Raw genomic sequence first — 22,636 nt, forward strand, 5'->3', positions numbered from 1 at the left:
CTGCAGCTTTAAAATACAACATGAACTTTTTACTCGTTTTTTCTTCTAGGTTTACTCCGACCTCCTCTGGCAGCGTATGCTGCTGAGCTGGCTGTAGAGAGCCGGGGGCCTGGCCTGTCCCAGCAGCTGCAGGGTAAACATGATTATCAGGTTGGACCGCACAGGAGACGACACGTCCTCATGGGGTTCAACACAGCGGAACGAATCAATTCAAAAAGACCACACGACAACCGTCAACAATCACTTGTCATTTTGTATTTTTTTTTTTTTGTATTTTACAATTAAAAACTTCAAAGATTTAACATGCATAAATTTTTTTTAAAACACTCAAACCAAACTACCAAAAAAATCCGTTATCTAAATCAAAACTAAATAAATGAATAGTATTTTTTTTTTTATAGTATGTACATTTTTTCTTCACTAAAATCTCTTCAAATCAGTTTACGGCCAGTTAATTATTAAAGCAAAAAGCATCAATCATTGTTTAAGAAACTATATACTCAAATATACTCAAGCACATACCCCAGATTGCAGCTAAAACATTTAGACTTCTTAAGTAAATTCATAAAATGCGTTCAAACAAAATCCAACGGTAGACTCAGACTATACCATTAATCAAATAAATGGAAATGAACAATAAATTATTCTACTTCTCGATGTAAAACCGGGCTTAAGTCACCGGGAAGATATACCATATTAAAATGGTGTACAATAATTTCATAGATCATATAGACTCAAGAATCAATAACCAACAATACTGTGGTGGATTCTAACGGCATGGAAATTAAAATGGCACTTTGGTTGTGGATCCGTCTGGAAACGTCTGCAGCGGGGACATGATTGTCAGGTCGGGGGTCAGACTTGAGCTCTAGACTAAGGAACACGCTACGTTAAGGCCGCAGGCTGCTTCACTCCTAGCTAGCTCATAGCTTAAGAGGTGAAGCTAAGAGCTAACTCATTGTGGGTCGTCCCTGTGAATTAAGACAGGAACTCCTGGTCTCCAAAACGCCATCCGAGAGTTGAAATGCAAGGAATGCACTTTATTGTAAACGTTGACAGCAGTGGAGGTGACTGCCTCCACTCCAAATGAAATGCTCCAATCAGAGGCCCTGATTGCCATTTCTCGGCCAATAGCAGGGCTTTGCTGCGGCTGGGTCAAGGGTCAACCTGTTTGTTCACCGCAGGGTTCTTGGCAGCGGGTGCCCTCTTCTTGGTGTTGGTGGGTGCGGCTACGGTAGTGGTGGGCGTGTCCGCTGTCGCCGTGGGCGTTGCCGTGGGCGCGGCGGAGGGGTTAGAGGGGTGGCGGCGGCGGCGGCCATTGTCTCCTGCTGAAGAGGAGTGGCGTCTCCTGCGACCCCCCCCCTCCTCTCCCGTGGCGGGCTGCGAAAACAAGCTGATTGGTCAGGAAGGTCACATGGTACAAAACACACACACACACACGCCTGAACCAACATTACAGCGCAAACCAGCAAGCCTGTGACCATGACTACCGAAAGTCGGCCCGTCACCATGACTACCAGAAGTAGGCCTGTCACCATGACTCCCAGAAGTAGGCCTGTCACCATAACAGGCTTGCAATAAAGTTCAAACTTTCTGGCTGGAATAACTCATCTGGGAAATCACCAGTTTAAATGGGTGTTAAAACCCCCCTTTAACTACATCATTACTATAAAGTATATCACACGTAGGTGGATATACTGTATAGCAGGTGGATGAAGTCCTTATCCTGCCAGGCCTATATCCCTCTACGCACCACCACTCTGAAGTCCTCCAGGGTGCTGAACTTGGACAGGTGCTCCTGCAGGCGGTGGTCCAGGCGCTGCCTCGGGGTCCGGGAGTACTTCAGGAAGGCCCAGAACTTCTCCAGACCATACAGCTGGCCTACGACACGACACAGACAGGGTTACCAGCTCGCACACACATCAGGGCTACACAACAGGGCTACACACTGAACGCCTTCTGCTTCATGTTCTGTTTACCTTTCTCAAAGTCCTTGATGGTTTCGTCCTGGAAGTCCTGGAACAGATCCTGGCGGAACCTCTTCTCCAGGCCATAGCTGTAGAACCTGAACAGACACTCCAGGCCGTACCTGAGGACACGACACACGGCCACACTCTGAGCTCCTAGTCTCTACAGCACCCCAAAGGAAACTATATACACATCCCATCACCATGTCCTACCAAAAACATCTGTCAGGTGTGTTCAGTTACCAGGTGTACTCAGTAAACAGGTGTGTACAGGTGTGACCAGGTGTGTACAGATGTGACCAGGTGTGTACAAGGACAAGGTGTGTACAGGTGTGATCAGGTGTGTACAAGGACAAGGTGTGTACAGGTGTGACCAGGTGTGATCAGGTGTGTACAAGGACAAGGTGTGTACAGGTGTGACCAGGTGTATACAAGGACAAGGTGTGTACAGGTGTGACCAGGTGTGCACAAGGATATGGTGTGTACAGGTGTGATCAGGTGTGTACAAGGACAAGGTGTGTACAGGTGTGATCAGGTGTGTACAAGGACAAGGTGTGTACAGGTGTGACCAGGTGTGATCAGGTGTGTACAAGGACAAGGTGTGTACAGGTGTGACCAGGTGTATACAAGGACAAGGTGTGTACAGGTGTGACCAGGTGTGTACAAGGACATGGTGTGTACAGGTGTGATCAGGTGTGTACAAGGACAAGGTGTGTACAAGTGTGATCAGGTGTGTACAAGGACACGGTGTGTACAGGTGTGACCAGGTAATCTGGATGTAAAAAAAGGTGAGAACATGTAGTTCTCTCTGCACCCTAGGCACAACGCATGCAGTGTTCAAAGCCAGTTGAACACAGCTCAGAGAAAACTCACCCCGACCCCACCCTCCAACCCAACGACATACCTAAGCGTTGAGTGAGACGCTTCCCTGGGGCAACACCCAGCTCTACCCCACCCAGCTCTACCCCACCCAGCTCTACCCCACCCAGCTCTACCCCACCCAGCTCTACCCCAGCCAGCTCTACCCCAGCCAGCTCTACCCCACCCACATACCCCCCCCAGCTCTGCTGCTTTCAGAAAGAATATTCTCTCCAGTTAGGGAGCGCTGGTGTTTTGAGACTTAAATACAAGTCAGAAAAGGCTCAGATTTCACAAAATTACATGGAATGGTTCATTAATGAACAACTAAACAAATCGTTTTTTGGTAACTCAGTCAAATAACCTAGGCTTCTCATATTGCTTAGAATTACAAGAGGGTAAATTCTGCAGTCAATACAGTCAAATAATGACTGCATAAGTAAATATCTTCAAGCCACTGATATCAGGATGACCCTACAAACGAACATCAACTACGTTACATTACAACGCAAAACCAAGAGATTCGCCGCTCTGGGAACAGGATCTCCTTTGTCAGGCTTTAGGGGAAGAGTGACATAATGCTGTAGTCCTCTGTTCTTGAGGTGAAGTGCTTTAGGGACAGAGCCCACGTTGTTTGCGGAGGGTGCATTGAGCACCTTGTCCGAGTGGTCTCAAGGGAGCATGGCCTCAGTGGGGAGGGCCGACGCTACGAGCCAATCAGAAGGCAGGTGTGGAGAGAGCGGTAGAGGTACCTGTAGTTATCTCTGGCGTCTTCCACGGCCAGGATTTTGAACTCCTCGTACATGCGTCGGTTGAAGTTGTCCCTCAGGAAGAAGGACCAGAACCGGAACAGAGTGTTCATCTCCTGGGATTGGCCCGCGCCAACACGCTTCCTCTCTGGACAAATAGAAACACAGCAGGCTCGTCAGAGTTGACCTGGACCATTATTCTAGTGCATGATGGGTAGTGTAGTTCCATTAACTTTGTGCCTGATTGGTAGCTTATGCTGCAATCCATTTGGATGGTACCCTGGTCCGTGCAAGTTGTAAGTTGTACGTACTACTCGTCAACAAAAATGTCTGCGCCCGTAAAGTATCACGTTGGTCATTTTAATGCATGGTTTTACACACTTGATTACATTGCTACTTTATGCCCGTCACCAATTTATGCATTGCACGGTCTTGCTGTGGGTGCAATACAATGTGAAGTTGTGTTGTTTGTTTTCGAGCTGGTTTGCTAAAGAGGCTAATGTAGCTAATAATAACAATGACTAGCCAATGAGAAACGGGAAAGCTACTACGACCAAAAGGGGACGTGCCTCCGCAAATTCCGCTAGAAAGCTGGGGGATTTGCAACTTGTGCATGATGGGTAGGGTAGTTCAATTAACCTAGTGCATGATGGGTAGTGTAGTTCCATTAAACTAGTGCATGATGGGTAGTGTCGTTCCATTAACCTAGTGCATGATGGGTAGTGTCGTTCCATTAACCTAGTGCATGATGGGTAGTGTCGTTCCATTAACCTAGTGCATGATGGATAGTGTCGTTCCATTAACCTAGTGCATGATGGGTAGTGTAGTTCCATTAACCTAGTGCATGATGGGTAGTGTAGTTCCATTAACCTAGTGCATCATGGTAGTGTAGTTCCATTAACCTAGTGCATGATGGGTAGTGTAGTTCCATTAACCTAGTGCCTGATGGTAGTGAAGCTCCATAACCTAGTGCATGATGGGTAGTGTAGTTCCATAACCTAGTGCATGATGGGTTGATTATTCCATCAACTAGTGCATAAACATATATGATGCATGAAACACACACATGCGTGATATGACAAATGACAAACAATATTGGATCTTATGTATGATGCACCCACCACATGTGATACAATGTACCACACACACACCACATGTGATATGAAGCATGACACACAACATATGGTATGACACACAACATGTGATATGACACACACACACACACACACCACATATGATATGTATGACAGCACGTGGTATGACACCCACGGTGTGCTCTGCGTTGTTACCGGAGAGGCAGCGTCGGCGGTACTTGTGGTAGCCCTGCTGGGTGAAGCCCTGGTCCCTCAGCAGCTCGTTGGACGGGTGCAGGAACTTGGGGAGGGAGTGGGGGGTGCACCCCAGGGCGGCCGGGCCCTCCGAGGGGGAGGCGGTGGAGCTGGTGGGGGGAGGAGGGCGGAGGGAAGGTCAGTCACATTACAGCCGCTGCGGGGGGTGGAGGTCTGACCTGATGGAGGTGGAGCGGGGGCTGTGGTCCTGGGTTAGGGTGGGGGTGGGGGTTAGAGTGATGTCTGACCTGATGGAGGTGGAGCGCGGCCGGTGGTCCTGGGTTAGGGTGGGGGTGGGGGTTAGAGTGGTGTCTGACCTGATGGAGGTGGAGCGGGGGCTGTGGTCCTGGGTGAGGGTGAGGGTTAGGGTTAGGGTGGGGGTGGAGGTGAGGGAGGGTGGTGTCTGACCTGATGGAGGTGGAGCGCGGCCGGTGGTCCTGGGAGTCCATGATCCAGCCCACATGCTGCTCGTGCGGCGGGTTGGAGCTGTGGCGGGTCTTCTTCTTGCGGGGGGTCTGGGGCAGAAGAACAACATGTCCTGGTACTGGTACTGGTACTGGGATCAAACCCACAACCCTGACACATGGTACTGGTACTGGGATCAAACCCACAACCCTGACACATGGTACTGGTACTGGGATCAAACCCACAACCCTGACACATGGTACTGGTACTGGGATCAAACCCACAACCCTGACACACCGCCCGGGACTGGGATGGAATGTACAGTATGTATGGTAAGTCATGCAGAAAGTACGCGTTGCTTTGCTCAAAAGCACTTGGGGGAGAAGGAGAGTGGTTCTTTATGTTCTCTGAGAGGAAGATAGGGAGGAGAGAGGAGCAGAGGAGAGGAGCAGAGAGGAGCAGGGAGGAGAGAGAGGAGCAGAGAAGAGCAGAGAGGAGCAAGACAGAGAGGAGCAGGGAGGAGAGAGGAGCAGAGAGGAGAGAGGAGAAGAGAGGAGAGAGAGGAGCAGAGAGGAGAGGGAGGAGCAGACAGAGAGGAGCAGGGAGGAGAGAGAGTAGCAGACAGAGAGGAGCAGGGAGGAGCAGAGAGGAGAGAGAGGAGCAGAGAGGAGAGGGAGGAGCAGACAGAGAGGAGCAGGGAGGAGAGAGGAGCAGGGATGAGAGAGGAGCAGGGAGGAGAGAGAGTAGCAGACAGAGAGGAGCAGGGAGGAGCAGAGAGGAGGAGCAGGGAGGAGCAGACAGAGAGGAGCAGACAGAGAGGGGGAGAGAGGAGCAAAGAGGAGCAGAGAGGAGCAGGGAGGAGCAGACAGAGAGGAGCAGGGAGGAGCAGAGAGGAGCAGAGAGGAGGAGCAGAGAGGAGCAGGGCCTCACCTGTCCGTCGACCTCGGCGCTCTCCTTGATGACGGGGTAGAAGCGGGGGGTCTTGTTGAGGTCCAGGCGTCCGGGGGTCCTGGGGGTCTTAGGGGTCCGGGGGGTCCTGGCCTGCAGGTCTCTGGGGGACTGGGGGACACTGGCGGGCAGGGACTGGGCCAGGTCCTGGATCTCCACCGGAACCGGAGACACGTCCACTGGAACCACAGCGACAGACCAGTAAGACCACAACACTAGAATACCAGTAAGACCACAACACTAGAATACCAGTAAGACCACAAGACTAGAATACCAGTAAGACCACAACACTAGAATACCAGTAAGACCACAACACTAGAATACCAGTAAGACCACAACACTAGAATACCAGTAAGACCACAACACTAGAATACCAGTAAGACCACAACACTAGAATACCAGTTAGACCGCAACACTAGAATTAGACTAGACCAGTAAGACCAGTAACACTAGACTAGACCAGTAATACCATTGAGACAACAGAATACTAGATCAACATTAATATACTACTAACAAAACATGAACGCAGTACCAACTTAATAACATGAACACAGTACCAATATAATAACATGAATACAGTACCAACTTAATAACATGAATACAGTACCAACTTGATAACATGAATACAGTACCAATATAATAACATGAATACAGTACCAACTTAATAACATGAATACAGTACCAACTTAAACTGAATACATTACCAATATAATAACAAGAATATCCTGAACCAACTCTCCATCCTCCTCCTAGATCCAATGCCTTCTAATTATAACCGGCCGCTAAATGGGGAATATACTCCAATTACGCTTTGATTGACTTTCTACAAGCAGAGAGCATTTTCTTCGCATGCTCTTGAATAGCGCTAGTGCTGCTGTGCATAATACTTTTATCATTATGATCACTTAAGTTACATGTCTTCATTTTAACTCAGATATATAGAGGTTTATAGAGATGTGTATATATATATATATAGAGAAGTTTATAGAGATGTGTATAGATGTATAGAGACGTCAATAGAGATGAGATTTCTACAGATATGTGTGTAGAGATATAAAGAGATGTTTATAGAGATGTGTATGGCTATAAAGAGCTATGTCAATAGAGATATATAAAGAGATGTCTGTAGAGATATATATAGATGTCCATATAGATATAGAGAGATGTATATGGATATGTCAATAGAGATGTATAGAGATGTCAATAGAGGTATATAGAGATGTCTATAGAAATGTGCACTGTATAGAGATGTTTATAGATCACCTGAACTGGGAATCTGAGGAACTTCTTGGTTGGGGTCCACAGGGGGTTTTGGGGCTAGGGTCTCGAACTCATCTTGACTGATGACACTGATCTTCTTGTAGCTCCCTACTTCCTGCTAGAACAAACACACACACACACACACACACACACACACACACACACAAGTCAGTTCAAGGTTGAACCGTAAGCTACGGGCCATTCTGCCCAGTTAGCAGTTAGCTGACGGCTTAGCAGGTAGTTGAGGGGGCTAGTAGCTAGCCGAGGGGTTAGCAGTTGGCTGACGGATCAGCTGAGAATTACACGTCAGCACAAAAGCCAAGGTCGTTCTCTGTGTGCGTGCCTGTATGTACGTGTGTGTGTGTTCAGGTGCAGTGGTTCTCAGCTCAGGGACCTTTGCGCTCTGATTGTGCTACAGCACGGTGCAGCCTCAGATGCGCTGTGAGCTGTGCGCAGTGCGCTGGACCCCCTGTGCTGGTCACTAGGAACAGGGAATCAACTGCACCCCCAGCGCCCTCTGACCCTGATAGCGCTGCCCTTTGGAGAGTGCAGTGGGGTCTCACGGAGGATCATATCCACTAGTATGTTCTGACTGCTGAATGAGCCCAGGAAAATAGGAATCAGTGTCCCCAAACACGTAAACAACAGGTAAACAAGAGCAGGTAAACAACAGGTAAACAAGAGGTAAACAATAGGAGGTAAACAACAGGTAAACAAGAGGTGGTAAACAAGAGGTGGTAAACAACAGGTAAACAAGAGGAGGTAAACAACAGGTGGTTAACAACAGGTAAACAAGAGGAGGTAAACAACAGGTAACCCCAGCAGGTAAACAGCAGGTAAACCCCAGCAGGTGAACAACAGGTAACCCCAGCAGGTAACGCCAGCAGGTAAACAACAGGTAACCCCAGCAGGTAACGCCAGCAGGTAAACAACAGGTAACCCCAGCAGGTAAACCCAGCAGGTAACCCCAGCAGGTAACCCCAGCAGGTAAACAACAGGTAACCCCAGCAGGTAACCCCAGCAGGTAAACAACAGGTAACCCCAGCAGGTAACCCCAGCAGGTAACCCCAGCAGGTAAACAACAGGTAACCCCAGCAGGCAACCCCAGCAGGTAAACAACAGGTAACCCCAGCAGGTAAACAACAGGTAACCCCAGCAGGTGAACAACAGGTAACCCCAGCAGGTAACCCCAGCAGGTAACCCCAGCAGGTAACCCCAGCAGGTAAACAACAGGTAACCCCAGCAGGTAAACAACAGGTAACCCCAGCAGGTAAACAACAGGTAACCCCAGCAGGTAAACAACAGGTAACCCCAGCAGGTAACCCAGCAGTAGTGCGGCCCTCACCTTGCAGGGCTCGGGCTCGGGCCCGCTCCACAGGTCCTGCTCGTAGTAGTACAGGCCATCGTTGATGGTCTTGGCCAGGTCCATGGTGATCTTGGCGCGGGACTCGTGGTTGCCGGTGCGATCCCCCCCGGGGTGTTTCCGTAGGTGGGGGGGCGTCTGCGTGACGATCAGGATCTTGTTGACGTCGTTGTCGTCCAGCTCGTAGTCGGAGTCCTCGTCCGACCAATCGGTGAAGGTGTTCTTCCTCGGTGCCATCTGCTCCATCTCCTCGTCGAACAGGAAGTCCAACTCCTCCTGGGGGGGGGGCGGGGGGGGGCCGGGGGCGGGGGGGGCCTCCTGGAGGAGATCAGAGAACCATGAGGAGCAGGGGGGGGGGGGGCTGCTTAATGAGGGAAGAGGTCATCAGGCTGGAGACAACTTCAGGGACGTTTAAAACCACCATGAACCTGTGACCAGGCCAGAGGTCAGGTGACCAGGCCAGAGGTCAGGTGACCAGGTCAGAGGTCAGGTGACCAGGTCAGAGGTCAGGTGACCAGGCCAGAGGTCAGGTGACCAGGCCAGAGGCGAGGTGACCAGGCCAGAGGTCAGGTGACCAGGTCAGAGGTCAAGTGACCAGGCCAGAGGTCAGGTTACCAGGCCAGAAGTCAGGTGACCAGGCCAGAGGTCAAGTGACCAGGCCAGAGGTCAGGTGACCAGGCCAGAGGTCAGGTGACCAGGCCAGAGGCCAGGTGACCAGGCCAGAGGTCAGGTGACCAGGCCAGAGGTCAGGTGACCAGGTTCAGGTGACCAGGCAGTACCTTGTTGCGTCCTGTCGACTGGCGCTGGCGTTTCTCCACCTGGATCCAGGCGTCCGTGTCGGAGGCCGGAGGGTCCAGAGTGGGCGTGGCTTGACCTGTGGGTGTGGCTAGAGCTGTGGGCGTGGCTGAACCAGGGGGGCTTCTGACCTCCGGATCCACTGGTCCTTCTGACAGATGGGAGTAGAACCTATTAGAACCCACCTGACCTGTTGTGGCGTCAACACAACCTACTAACCAGCAGGGTAACCCGATGGTCCTCACTTACCAGCAGGGTAACCCGATGGTCCTCACTAACCAGCAGGGTAACCCGATGGTCCTCAATATCCAGCAGTGTAACTTGATGGTCCTCACTAACCAGCAGTGGTACTCACCAACCAGCAGTGTCTCCCCATGCTCCTCACTAACCAGCAGGTTAACCCGATTGTCCTCACTAACCCGCAGTGTCACCCGATGGTCCTCACTAACCCGCAGTGTCACCCCATGGTCCTCACTAACCAGCAGTGTAACCCCATGGTCCTCACCATACAGCAGTGTCACCCCATGGTCCTCCCTAACCACTAGTGTAACCCCATGGTCCTCACCATACAGCAGTGTCACCCCATGGTCCTCACTAACCACTAGTGTAACCCCTTGGTCCTCACCATACAGCAGTGTCACCCCATGGTCCTCACTAACCACTAGTGTAACCTCATGGTCCTCACTAACCACTAGTGTAACCTCATGGTCCTCACTAACCACTAGTGTAACCTCATGGTCCTCACTAACCACTAGTGAAACCTCATGGTCCTCACTAACCACTAGTGTAACCTCATGGTCCTCACTAACCACTAGTGTAACCTCATGGTCCTCACTAACCACTAGTGTAACCTCATGGTCCTCACTAACCAGCTGTAGATGGGGTGAAGGCCTGGCCGGGGATGAACTCGGGGCAGTGGATGAGCTGGGTGAAGTCGGTGCGGGGGGACCCGACGACCAGGGACCCGGGGATGGGCCAACGCTCGGGGTCGACCTTACAGCGCACCCGGTCGATCGCCACTTCCACCTCGTCACTACTCCTTAGAGCCTACACACACACACACACACACACACACATTTAGAGGAGGACAGTGAAGTGTGTTGAGGGGACAGTGTGTTTAGGGGACCATGTGGTGTGTTGTGGGGACAGTGTAGTGTGTTGAGAGGACATTGTGTTGTGGGGACAGTGTAGTGTGTTGAGAGGACATTGTGTTGTCGGGACAGTGTAGTGTGTTGAGAGGACATTGTGCTGAGGGGACAGCTTAGTGTTTTGTGAGGACAGTGCGTTTAGGGGACATTGGAGTGTGTTTAGGGGAAAGGGTGTTTAGGGGACAGTGTGTTAAGGCACTAAACACACTACACTGTCCCCACAGCACAGTGTCCCATAAACACACTGTCCCCTAAACTTTAGGGGACCGTTTGTTTACGGGACAGTGTCGTAGAGACACTGGGAGGACGTACCTCCATGATGAGGCTGAGGTCGGTGGTCAGGGCCTGGACCCGGTGGAAGCCAGCGATCAGCGAGACGGGCAGGTAGCCCTGGGCGTCCATCTTCCGCCGCAGGAAGAAGTCTCGCTCCAGGTTGTGGAGGCTGAAGTAGTACTCACTGACCCCACCCGAAAAACAGGCAGAACAAAGACGGATCAGTGGCAGAAACAGAACACATTGATGTATCAAACACATGCACGGAAACACAGCCCTTACCATCGGTTATATTTCATGCTTGCTTGACTAAATACTATTCATAGCCTCTCTACAAGCGTCACAACATGCAAACTAGCATCAAGGGAAGTGGTTAGTTGAAGGCTAGTGGTTAGCTGCTCTTGGCATTAAGGCTAGTAGTTAGCTGAAGGCTAGTGGCTAGCTGAAGCCTGGTAGTTAGCTGAAGGCTACTGGTTAGCTGCCCACAGCATTATGACTAAGCGGTAAGCTAGTGGTTAACTGAGGACTACTGGTTGTCTACTCGCGCCATTAAGGCTAGTGGTTAGATGAAACTCACATTTGGCGCTTGACATATTCCTTGAGGAGCTTCTCGTCCACGGTGTACATCTGGACCTTGCTGCCGTTGTCATAGTAGTACACCATGTTGGCGCCCTGGACCCCCGGCAGGAGAGCGCCGTCCGGACCCTCTCTGGAGCTCTGGCCATACTCAAAACGTCCTGCAGAGAAAACACAAACATTAATGGACTCTGCAGAGCTTCACAACAGAAGAACCCTAGCCATAGGCTGGGGGGGGGCAGGTGAGGTGAAGTGTCTGGTGTTCAAGGTCTGGTCTACGGTGCGGTGTTCCAGGTCTGCTGTTCCAGGTCAGGTTAACAGTCTGGTGTTCCAGGTCAGGTCAACGGTCTGGTGTTCCAGGTCAGGTCAACGGTCTGGTGTTCCAGGTCAGGTTAACAGTCTGGTGTTCCAGGTCAGGTCAACGGTCTGGTGCTCCAGGTCAGGTCAACAGTCTGGTGTTCCAGGTCAGGTCAACAGTCTGTTGTTCCAGGTCAGGTCAACAGTCTGGTGTTCCAGGTCAGGTCAACAGTCTGGTGTTCCAGGTCAGGTCAACAGTCTGGTGTTCCAGGTCAGGTCAACAGTCTGGTGTTCCAGGTCAGGTCAACAGTCTGGTGTTCCAGGTCAGGTCAACAGTCTGGTAGTCCAGTTCAACTGTCCGGGTACTTTACCCCGGTACAGGGTTATTAGTTTTAATGATTTTACAACAATCTTATAGCGTCAAAGATTCAATGCAACTAAAAGGGTTATGTGCAGGATTTAGTGGCCTCTAGCGGTGGTTTTGTAGATCGCAACCAACTGAGTATAAAAATGAAAAAAAAAGAAGAAAATCCTATAGTTTTAAATCAGGTAGTGTTTTTTTTTTCTTTTCATGGATTATACATCAATGAAAACATACTTCCGAACATTATATTCCATTTCGCTAGACGCCTTTAAAATCTGCAGCTTTAATGCATCCAAGGCCGCTACTAACCCTAAGGTCACACGTTCACAAACCTCGTCCGCGACCTCTCCCGCGGCCGCGACCTTTAACCCTGCCGCCCCGCAGTGTGCCGCGCGCGGCGTCCTCGCTGGGGTCCCTTTCCCGCCTCCAGCCTGGTGGGAAGACAAGCCGCCTCTGGTTACCCTGGCGATGATGATTATGACGGCCATGATAGAGAAGTATGTAATTGTATATAGGCGGTCTGGTGACAGCATGAGAAACAGGAGAGCCTGTTTCCTGCGTGTCTCACCCGGGGGGTGGAGGGGGGGGGGAGAGAGAGAGCGAGAGAGAGAGAGAGAGAGTAACTGCCAACTTACTCCTGTTGCTATCATGCGCCCTGTTACTATGGAGCGTGTGGTTAGATGATGTGGTGTCAGGTGACTCGTGGGCGGGGTTTGTCAGGCCGGGGTCGCAGGCTCCATCCCCGGTCACTTCCTCCACAGCCAGGGAGACCCACTTATGTTTGTTACCTAGCGACCGAGAACACCGTGTGAGGGGGAGTTCTCCCAAAGCACTTTCACTCTGGACTAGAGAAACCGCTTTCACTCCAGATCAAACCCTTTACACTTAAATCCCTTTTTAAAGAAATCCCACCCATTTCAATTCACTGTTAGAGTAAACAGTTTACACTGGAGAATAAAGATCCACTACCACTTATTCCATTTTCACTTAAATTCCTTTTTAAAAAGGGCACCACTTTCCCTCTGATGAGAGAAACCGCTTTCACACTGGATGGGAGAAACCGGTTTCACACTGGATGAGAGAAACCGCTTTCACACTGGATGGGAGAAACCGCTTTCACACTGGATGGGAGTAACCGCTTTCACACTGGATGGGAGAAACCGCTTTCACACTGGATGTCCTTCCAACATTTTAAAAATGTAAACTTGATGGTAGAGGGGGAGGGGCATAGTCTTTGCGTTAGTGACGGTGACGAGCACAACAAACGATCCACATTAGAGTCCTGAACACTGATGGAGTCAGAAGCAGGTCTCAAAGGACAAAGGGGCTTGTGGTGTTGTGGTAATGTTCATTAGAAGAAAAACACAGGACATCATGTGTTGATCATAATAACAACACAGGATATCATGTGACCATTCAGTGACGCAATAATTAACATATTACCGAAATGATATAGCAATGCGTTACCTGCTACTTTGTAACCAAAGAAGAGTGTTAGTGTTTTATCTAAATATATGAAAGCAGAAAACAGGAGAGTACAGGAGAGTGGCATGTACAGGAGTGATAACATATGAGAGTGATAACATGAGAGTGATAACGTACAGGAGAGTGACATGTACAGGAGAGTGACCATCTACAGGAAAGTGATGATGTACAGGAGAGTGACATGTACGAGAGTGACGATGTACAGGAGTGTGATAATGTACAGGAGTGACGTATGCAAGAGTGACATATACAGGAAAGTGACATCTACAGGAGTGTGATAATGTACAGGAGTGTGATAATGTACAGGAGTGTGATTATGTAAAGGAGAGTGAGAATAGTGATCCATACCTCCTCTCTTCCTCAGGGTAGTGGTCTTGGGGTCCAGGCCCACCTCAGGCTCTCTGTCCCTGGGTACGGCGGGGGCCTTGTCAGCCTCCCGTGGGGCCTCCTGGTTCTCCTTGGAGTTGCCGTCTGTCTTCTGCTCCTCCTGCTCTCCTCCCTTCTTCTCCTCCTGGTCGCCCTTTCTCTTCTCCTTCTCCCGCCGAGCAGGAGCCGGCTTCTTCTCCTCCGTGTTGGGGGAGGTGCTCTGGGTCTGGTAGGGCGGGGCAGCTGATTGGATTACTTCATTCAGACCTCAACCAATTAGCAACCAGGAGATAGAAGATGGAACATGAGCCGGCCAGGCCGAGGACTAGCCCTCTGGTGCTGATATGAGACTTATGCCGCGTTTCCAACAGCGTGTTCCGGTTTGGTATGCAAAGGTATGGCGCGGTTCGTGTTCTCGCCACCAAAAGTGGGCGGGGTCAGGACTGAGCCGTACTCGTCTCGCAGTACCCCTCCGTTGGGGTACTGAGACGCCTGAAAGGGTGCCAACAAGTTCGAGCTACACACGCCGTCCGTTGATTGGTTGACAGAATCGTTGCTTCCGTGCGACAAGGGGGATAATAACAAACGAACAAAGTACCCGCGAGATATTTCTGGACAACGGCGGAGGCTTCGTTTATTGAAGAAAATGTCGCGCAAAAGTTTGCCGTCCTTCTTGGACGTCCTAAATTGTTGCTCTTTGTTCATTGTGTCGCGTTCTTCTTTTTCCTTGGATTTATTTGCAGGCTACACTGTGTCGAGGTGCTACGAGGTCACGATGCTGACGTAGCTGCTGCGGCTATCGCCAGCCGGCTTAAAACCCTGCCCTACCATAAGGGTACCGTCAGCGGTGGAAGCACGATCCATGACTTAGCTGGGCTAAACCGAATCCTTCACTACTGGGCCAAGGCGTGCTGGGCCGATGCGCACCCGCCGGTGGAAACGCGCCATAAGGCTCAGCTGAACTAGACCTCCTCAGGGGATTGAAAGACCGGGAGCATCAGAGGCTGAAGGCTGACGCCAGTGAGGCACAACAACAGCTTCAAACCCTTCACCATACTCAAGTCCGACTCATCAGGTGGAAGGCCTCACCTCTTTGACCAGCTCCCCAGGGGTGGGCCAGTTTGTGATGTCACTGAAGTCCCCAGACTGGAAGAGATTAACACAAAAAATACAGAAGTTAAGGATGTCAAATATTAGGGTAAGGGGTACAGCCAGGGTGGGGGGGTGTACAGACTGAGAGGGGGGGGGGGGATTCAGATTTGGGGGGGATAACTTCTTGGTTATATGCTATCTTGAAGTTCCCTCATGTTCAGTTGTTTCCGTGTATGAGGGACGGTGTTCTCAAAGTGGATCAGTTGGTTAGCAGAACTTCCACTGGTTCTTCAGGAGCTTGCCAGTGCTCATAATGGCCCTCACTCAGGCCAGCCGGGCAAAACTCACCAGATGAGGGGAGCCCTTGTATTTTACAGAAAATATCCTGTTGTACAACTTTACATATTTTAGTTAAACATAACAAGGAAATGTTCACAAACACACGGTGGGACCGATAACAGATTTCACATAAAACAGGTCCTTTGGCGGTTTGCAATAACCTGGACAGGCGGTGATAACTGATGTATGTACCGTCTGGTGCCGAGATGGCCACAGATGCCAAGTGGAGAACTTTTACCTTACTGGACTTCCTGGTCCTGGGTTTGGCTGCACGGACCACTTTGAGGGGGCTCTGTTGATCTGGGGGGACGACACCAATCAAGACATGACACTTCATGACAAACAAGCCTGGGGAAACACGTCTAGCCCTGTTGACCAGGGCCTCATGCACTCAACGGCCTGCTTATCTGCAGATGGATTCTTGTATTTGCCCTACAGCGTAGAGAAGTAGCTGTTTGGACCTGCTAGCTGTGCATTAGCTGCAGCAACTGAGGTAGAGGGAGTGGCTCTATCAGTCAACAGAGACTGGCTACCCTGATAAGAAGCTAAACCACCCACCCACCACACATTACACACACTCAGTCCTGTAGGTCTGGCTCAACTTCATAGTAGATCAACTATAATTCCTCCTCGTGCTGAAAATACAATTAATTCCTGATCCATTACACATCCACCAATAAAATGTGTTATTACGCGTTGTTGAAGTTGACTTTAAACACCTGCCCTGGCTGGCGGGGGAGGCAGTGCAGACGGGCAGGTCATTGGTCGGCAGCACCATGGCTGTATTATGGGTAAAACACGTGTCTCCCACCGCTACTGGTTAGCCGCCAGGCTCCACACCAGCGGTTCAACTCGGGGCGGCGTGCCTGCCACTTTGTCCTATACGGGAGCTAGGTGGTCGGCTTCAGACCTTTTAGGAGAAGGGAGCCGGAGAGGGAGGGGAGCTGCCAGTAGCCACAAGCTAAATATGTAGCACTTGAAGCTAAAGCAGTAGCACTTGTCAGCAATCCCCACGTGTTCCGCTGCAACTGGAGCGGAGGGGGATGGGAGCAGATCGCTCACCCAACACCCCACTGACTTTAGGTCCTCAGCTCCTCCAGAGCCCCCAGGCCCCAAGCTTCTCCAGAGCCCTCCAAATCCTCCAGGGCCCCCGACCCACTGCAGGTCCACATATTAAACAGTTCCATCGGGGAGACCCGACCCCGCCATGCGGGAGAGGGTGCCAGCTGGCTGGGTCACCAATAAGGCTTAGTCATCAATGCTATTTTTAAATACATGGATCATTACCCTTTTCATGCGGACCGAGGGTAGCGGGGTTGTGGGGGACCCGGCCCGGGGTCCTCTTAGCCCATGCGTTCACTTTGGGCGGAGGAGCGTCCAGGACCTTCTCCCTCGTCGTCTCTCCGACCTCCACGTTTCCACTGCGGGGGTTTTGCTCGTTCTCCTTGTCGTTCTCTTTGCACCTCTTGTTCAGGTCTACCGGGCTGCCCGAACAACCGGGTACGTCCGGGGCTCGGTCCTGGTGCCTCTGGCTCTGCTCTGCGGCCAGATGGACTTGTTCTTCTGACTTGTTTTGGTGGCTCTCCACGCCAGTCGTCAGCCCCGAGTTACCCTCGACCTCTGTAGACATCTTGCTAGTTTACTACTTGTTTACCACTAGTTCACTACTGCTACCACTAGTATTACCGCTACTAGTACCACAACTAGTACTCCTACTACCCACAGGAGAGCTCCAGCGTGAGTCTGGTCCTGAGTCCCGGTCCAGGACGGCGAGCCGATTGACAGCAGCGCAGCTCGTGGTAAACAACGAGAGGGCTGGACCTCGTTAGCCACCTAGCCGCTAACCCCCCCCCAGCTTCTACTTCTGGCGCTAGCCAGTTAGCTTCTACTGCTAGCGTTAGCCAATTAGCTTCTAGTGCTAGCGTTAGCCGTTAGCTGCTACCAACTCTGTCCCACTTTCCTCTCATATCAACAAGTCGTCGCCAGAGTGCATGAAGTTATTAGATATCATCTAAAGGACGCGGAATCAGTCCACTGGCAACTTTGGGAAACTTTGTAAATATATGTGTATAGATCTATATATATCGATATATTTATGTGTATATATATAAATATACATATATGTATATAGAGGGAAATCTAAAAATATGATGAGAAGCCTCCAACCGTTAATAGACTTCCATGGCAGCAGAAAGACTCGTGCTGTAAACAGCGCTCTGCTGCCCCCGGCGGCCACACTGCGCAACAGCAGGCTGGACCAGTGGGGAAGGTTGGACTGACGTGTCCCTATCATAGGCCCCCATTTGTAGATATGGATAGATAGATATATTCAGTACAGTTTGATTCTTACTCTTTCATACTTTTTTTTACTGGAATGAGCCGAGATATCCCAGAAACAAATGGAGGGACTGTGGATGTGAACCCTTTAACACTGGAAACAATAAAATGGAGTTGAATTGTTGGACGATGTTGATATAAATGAATACCCATTTCTCAGACAAAACATATGTACATTTTTTAGAAGATATTTGAACAGCCAATATTTCATATGTCTGCTGGGAACGGTCTGGGGTGTCTGGTTCGACTGGTCTGGTCGGAGGTGACTGGTCTGTTGTGACTGGTCAGAGGTGACTGGTCTGGTCTGGTGCGACTGGACTGACTGTTATGGTCTGGTCTAATTTAAGATCCAGCAGTCCTATGTTCTAGTAGAATCTCCTGCGAGAGATGCCAAAGACACAGGAAACCAGAAACTGAAAGGGGCGGAGTTACACATTGTTTCCTGTGGGAAGCCCCTCCCCCGGAGTACATAATGATCCAATAAGGACCAACCTTACAGCACATGGGGAGTTCTGTCCATCTTACCCGATATATCAGAATGTATAGGCTGGGATGAGACATTGATAACACCTGGTTTATGGTGGAGGCTGTAAGAAGGGGATCCATAGTTTATATTGATTAGCTATAGGCTATAAGGTGAGCCATAGTTTATATTGATTAGCAAGAGGCTGTAAGGGGAGCCATAGTTTATATTGATTAGCTAGAGGCTGTAAGGGGAGCCATAGTTTATATTGATTAGGTTTATATGCTGTAATCAATAGTTTATGTTGATAAGATAGAGGCTGAAAGGGGATCCATCGTTTATATTGATTAGGTAGATGCTGTAAGGGGATCCATAGTTTATATTGATTACCTAGAGGCTGTAAGGGGATCCATAGTTTTTATTGATTAGGTAGATGCTATAGGGTGATCAATAGTTTATATTGATAAGATAGAGGCTGAAAGGTTATCAGTAGTTTATATTGATTAAGTGGAGGCTGTAAGGCAATCAATAGTTGATATTTATTAAGTAGAGGCTGTAAGGTAATCAATTCCTGTTCCAGTGTGTCCTGTCATTTAGACATGACATCACACACCAACCAAACAACGTTGCTCTCACTGATGCAGCGAGGGGCTTAGAAGAGGTGCTTAGAAGGGGGGCTTAGAAGAGAGGCCTAGAAGGGGGGGTTAGGAGGGGGCTATAGAAGGGTCAAGGGGGGCTATAAAAGGGGCGCTATAGAAAAGGGGCTATAGAAGCTATAGACGACCTACGGGAGCGCCGTGGCTCGGTGGGCGCGGCCCACGGGAGGTGCGTGGCTCGGTGGGCGTGGCCCAGGTGTGTCCTTTCTGCTGAATTCCTGTCACTTATTTCCCTTAAAGGTAAACAGATGGAGCACGCCTCGGGTCGAAGTGAAAACATTAAAAATGTAACCGCTAAAAATGTAACCGCTAAGAGGACCCCTTTGCGTTCAAAATGCCGGCAAGAAAGAGAAAACCCAACGTTCGTTTTTCACCTGTAAGTAATCCTTCTTCGGACATCAGCGGATAACTATTGTGCAGAGAAGGCCTTTAAAGTCTACTACTCCTACTACTACTGCTACTACTACTATAACATGGACATCGACCGCACTGTTTTGATCACGTGGTTGTCGCCCGCAGGGTCGGATTAAGAAGATGATGCAGAAAGATGCGGAGGTGGGTCGTATCGCCGCCGTGGTGCCTGTACTGATCTGTATCCTCATGACTCTGTATATGAATATGCCTACTAGGCGTTGTGGTAGGCGATACTTTATTTGTGTTAATCTTGATTTATTGATTATGGCTTACAGCTCAGGAAAACCCCAAATTCAGTATTTTGGAAAATGTGAATATTACATAAGACCAGTGAAAAAAAGATTGGGAAATGTCGGCCTTCTGAAATGTATGTTCTTGTATATGCACTCAGTACTTGGTTGGGGCTCCATTTGCATGAATTACTGCAATAGTGAGGCTAGGAGTGGATCAGCCTTTGGCCCCGCTGAGGTGTTATGGAAGCCCAGGTTGCTTCGATAGCGGCCCTCAGCTCGTCTGCATTGTTGGGTCTCATGTCTCTCATCTTCTCTTGACATTTCCCCTTCAATTTTCTATGAGGTTCAGGTCAGGCAAGTCTGCTGGCCAATCAAGCACAGTAATCATATGGTGATTAAACCAGGTATTGGTACTTTTGGCAGTGTGGGCAGGCTCCTGGTGGAGAATGAAATCAGCATCGTCATAAATTTTGCGAGCAGAAGGTAGAAAGAAGTGCTCTAAAACATCCTGGTAGACGGCTGCGTTGACTTTGGACTTGAAAAAACACGGTGGACCACGGCAGAAGATGAAATGGCACCCCAAATCATCACTGAATGTGGAAACTTCACACTGGACTTCTAGTATCTTGGATGCTGCGCCTCTGCACCCTTCTTCCCGACTCTGGGACCTTGATTTTCAAATGAAATGCAAAGTTTACTTTCATCTGAAAAGAAGACTTTGGACCACTGAGCAACTCGTTTTTAGGAATCCTCTAACGTTGTCTCTGGTTCAGGAGTGGCATGACACAAGGTATGTGACAGTTGTACTAGCCCATGTCCTGGATACGTGTGTCTGGTGGCTCTTGATGCACTGCCTCAGTCCACTCCTTGTGAAGCTCCCACACATTTTTAAAAGCCTTTGCTTGGCAATCCTCTCAGGGCAGTGGTTATCCCTGTTGCTTGTGCACTTCTTTCTACCACACTTTCTCCATCCGCTCAACTTTCTACCAATATGCTTGGATACAGCTCTCTGTCAACAGCCAGCTTCTTTAGCAAATGGCTGATGCAAAACTTTCAGGTCAGCAGTCTTCCCCATGATTGTGAAGCCTCCTGAGCCTTCTTCAATTATGGGATAGTGTCGTCAACGGTCTATCCAAAGACGAGTCATTCATTTGAGGAAACCTCAACCCTCAAAGCATCCTGTGTGGAGGTAGTTTGTGTTGATAGGTTGATGGTCCAGATGCTAACACGCTACCATGACCCTAACGGAGAGGACAGCCCGCGCCTTGGAGCTGCTGGTTCGGGGTCTTCTGGTGGAGACCTGCCTCATCGCCCAGGCCCAGCTCAGCTCCATAGTCCTGCTTGCTCACATGTAGGTTCATTCTGTAGGAAGCTGCTTTCCCTGCCCTTAGATTCAGCTCCACATGGAGTACAGATCGCTTATTCAGGCTAATATTTTGAGAATAGTTTAATCAAATATTTTTGCAGAGAGATCTTCTAGTTTGAAGTAAACCCTTATTTTAGGTACAGGCTGATGTAAACTAGACTATTTAATTGTATTATTATATGCATGCAGACTTGTGATGGGTCTTTTAGGACCTTGTATTAAAAAAACGTGTGACTTTGGAGACATCGTATTGCTTAGACAGCAGGCAGGTTTGCTATGTACTCTCTGTATCGTTCTGAAGGAAACAGTGCATCAAGTCTGAGAAACGCTTCCACTTCCTGAACGAGCTGACGGAGACGGCCACCACCCTCACGGCCCACAGAGACGCCAGGACTCTCAGCATGTGGTCCTTGTACAGGTGAGGACCCGCCTCCATAAGGAGACGTTATCTTACCTGCACCGGTCAACTGAGAGATGGTCTTGTCTTACCTGCACAGGTAAATAGATATACATCCTTTTCTTACCTGTACAGGTCAACAGGGATGAACTTGTCTTACCTGTACAGGTAAACTGAGAGCTGGTTTTGTCTTACCTGTTCAGGTAAACATGAACAGGAACACAACATTTTCTTGTTTTACCTGTACATGTCATCTCAGAGTTGGTCCTCTTACCAGTTCAGGTAAATTGAGGACCTGGCATGCTATCTCGGGCACTCAGAGGAGTGGAAGGGTCTTCGATACTTGATAGATGCTAGACGTGACTGTGTCTAATCCCAGCAGGCTGCCCGGGGAACACGATGAAATAACACCAATGTAAATTTACTTACAGGACAAAACCAAAGAATATGTCTGTCAAAGAACAATTGAAGGTAGCAGAACGGACCTCCAAAACAAAGCCAAGGAGCCAGGCGGACAGTTCCAGTGTAGGTACAAAAAAAACACGTAGTTAACTGTTCCAGTGCGCATACTCCTATTCTGTTAAAACAAATTTAGATAAAACTGTTCCTGTTTGCACACTCTCCTGTTTCCCTTCACATACGTTAAAACAGGTCCACTGTTAAAACACATTTAAACAGTTCCGATGTCATAGCCCATTTAGTTAACACGGCAGTAGGTTCTCTGCTACCTCTTTGTGGGTATTACCGGTCCACATTTCACCATAATTAAACCTGAAGCATGGACGTCTCACATTGTTTTTCTCTTCTTATAGGACTCTGATTCTCCGTTGTACATCTGCTTGTGACTCAACAACATCCCACAATAATACAAGTTTCCTCCCCCAAGGTCCTCATGAAGCTTTGAATGATGAGCTTTAGATATTTATATTATTGTATTAGTTATTTTAGATACTAGATTAATAATTTGTCAGGCAAATATTTTTGTACAGCAGTTATTTTTTGTTTAATTTGGAATAAAACCTTGGTTTAGTTACAGGCTGATGGAATGGAGACCATGGTATTCTTATACATGTATGAAGATGTGTTATAACTTTAATACATTGCGTTACACAAAAGACCAAGATATATAATCGAATGTTGAGCTATTCAGATGCATT

The 22,636-nt window shown here is 49.3% G+C and overlaps 2 protein-coding genes across 3 annotated transcripts; one reads left to right on the forward strand and one right to left on the reverse strand.

Annotated features, from left to right (window-relative positions):
- Positions 1-250: 250 nt before the first annotated feature.
- larp1b (La ribonucleoprotein 1B) lies at positions 251-17,525 on the reverse strand. The gene is made up of 19 exons (XM_079753000.1): positions 16,901-17,525; positions 15,852-15,913; positions 15,272-15,328; positions 14,165-14,408; positions 12,967-13,119; positions 12,664-12,762; positions 11,672-11,831; positions 11,134-11,278; positions 10,543-10,720; positions 9,658-9,824; positions 8,861-9,196; positions 7,519-7,630; positions 6,238-6,434; positions 5,311-5,417; positions 4,864-5,012; positions 3,578-3,722; positions 1,980-2,089; positions 1,754-1,881; positions 251-1,380 (listed from the first exon to the last, which is right to left on the reverse strand). Exons 1-19 carry the CDS (start codon positions 17,241-17,243, stop codon positions 1,156-1,158), a joined length of 3,117 nt encoding a protein of 1,038 aa, XP_079609126.1. The 5' UTR covers positions 17,244-17,525; the 3' UTR covers positions 251-1,155.
- A 1,783-nt stretch (positions 17,526-19,308) lies between these two features.
- On the forward strand, positions 19,309-22,529 carry LOC307087046 (dr1-associated corepressor). 2 transcript variants are annotated; one of them, XM_079752463.1, is made up of 6 exons: positions 19,309-19,445; positions 19,589-19,661; positions 20,974-21,067; positions 21,384-21,500; positions 21,911-22,004; positions 22,292-22,529. In XM_079752463.1, exons 1-6 carry the CDS (start codon positions 19,404-19,406, stop codon positions 22,322-22,324), a joined length of 453 nt encoding a protein of 150 aa, XP_079608589.1. In that variant the 5' UTR covers positions 19,309-19,403; the 3' UTR covers positions 22,325-22,529. The 2 variants fall into 2 exon arrangements, with proteins under 2 accessions (XP_079608589.1, XP_079608590.1); XM_079752464.1 differs by having other exon boundaries at positions 21,911-22,008; positions 22,292-22,344.
- Positions 22,530-22,636: the final 107 nt, after the last annotated feature.

Source organism: Pollachius pollachius (assembly GCF_949987615.1).
Source record: "Pollachius pollachius genome assembly, chromosome: 15".
Classification (NCBI taxonomy): Eukaryota; Metazoa; Chordata; class Actinopteri; order Gadiformes; family Gadidae; genus Pollachius; species Pollachius pollachius.

Coding starts and splice junctions, on each gene's coding strand:
- larp1b (XM_079753000.1), bottom strand. CDS start 17,243: ATGTCTACAGAGGTCGAGGGTAACTCGGGGCTGACGACTGGCGTGGAG. Junction 6,435..7,518: donor TCCTCAGATTCCCAGTTCAG/GTGATCTATAAA, acceptor CTGTGGTTCCAG/TGGACGTGTCTCCGGTTCCG. Junction 2,090..3,577: donor GACGCCAGAGATAACTACAG/GTACCTCTACCG, acceptor TCGTGTCCTCAG/GTACGGCCTGGAGTGTCTGT.
- LOC307087046 (XM_079752463.1), top strand. CDS start 19,404: ATGCCGGCAAGAAAGAGAAAACCCAACGTTCGTTTTTCACCT. Junction 19,446..19,588: donor CCAACGTTCGTTTTTCACCT/GTAAGTAATCCT, acceptor TGTCGCCCGCAG/GGTCGGATTAAGAAGATGAT. Junction 22,005..22,291: donor GCCAGGCGGACAGTTCCAGT/GTAGGTACAAAA, acceptor CTCTTCTTATAG/GACTCTGATTCTCCGTTGTA.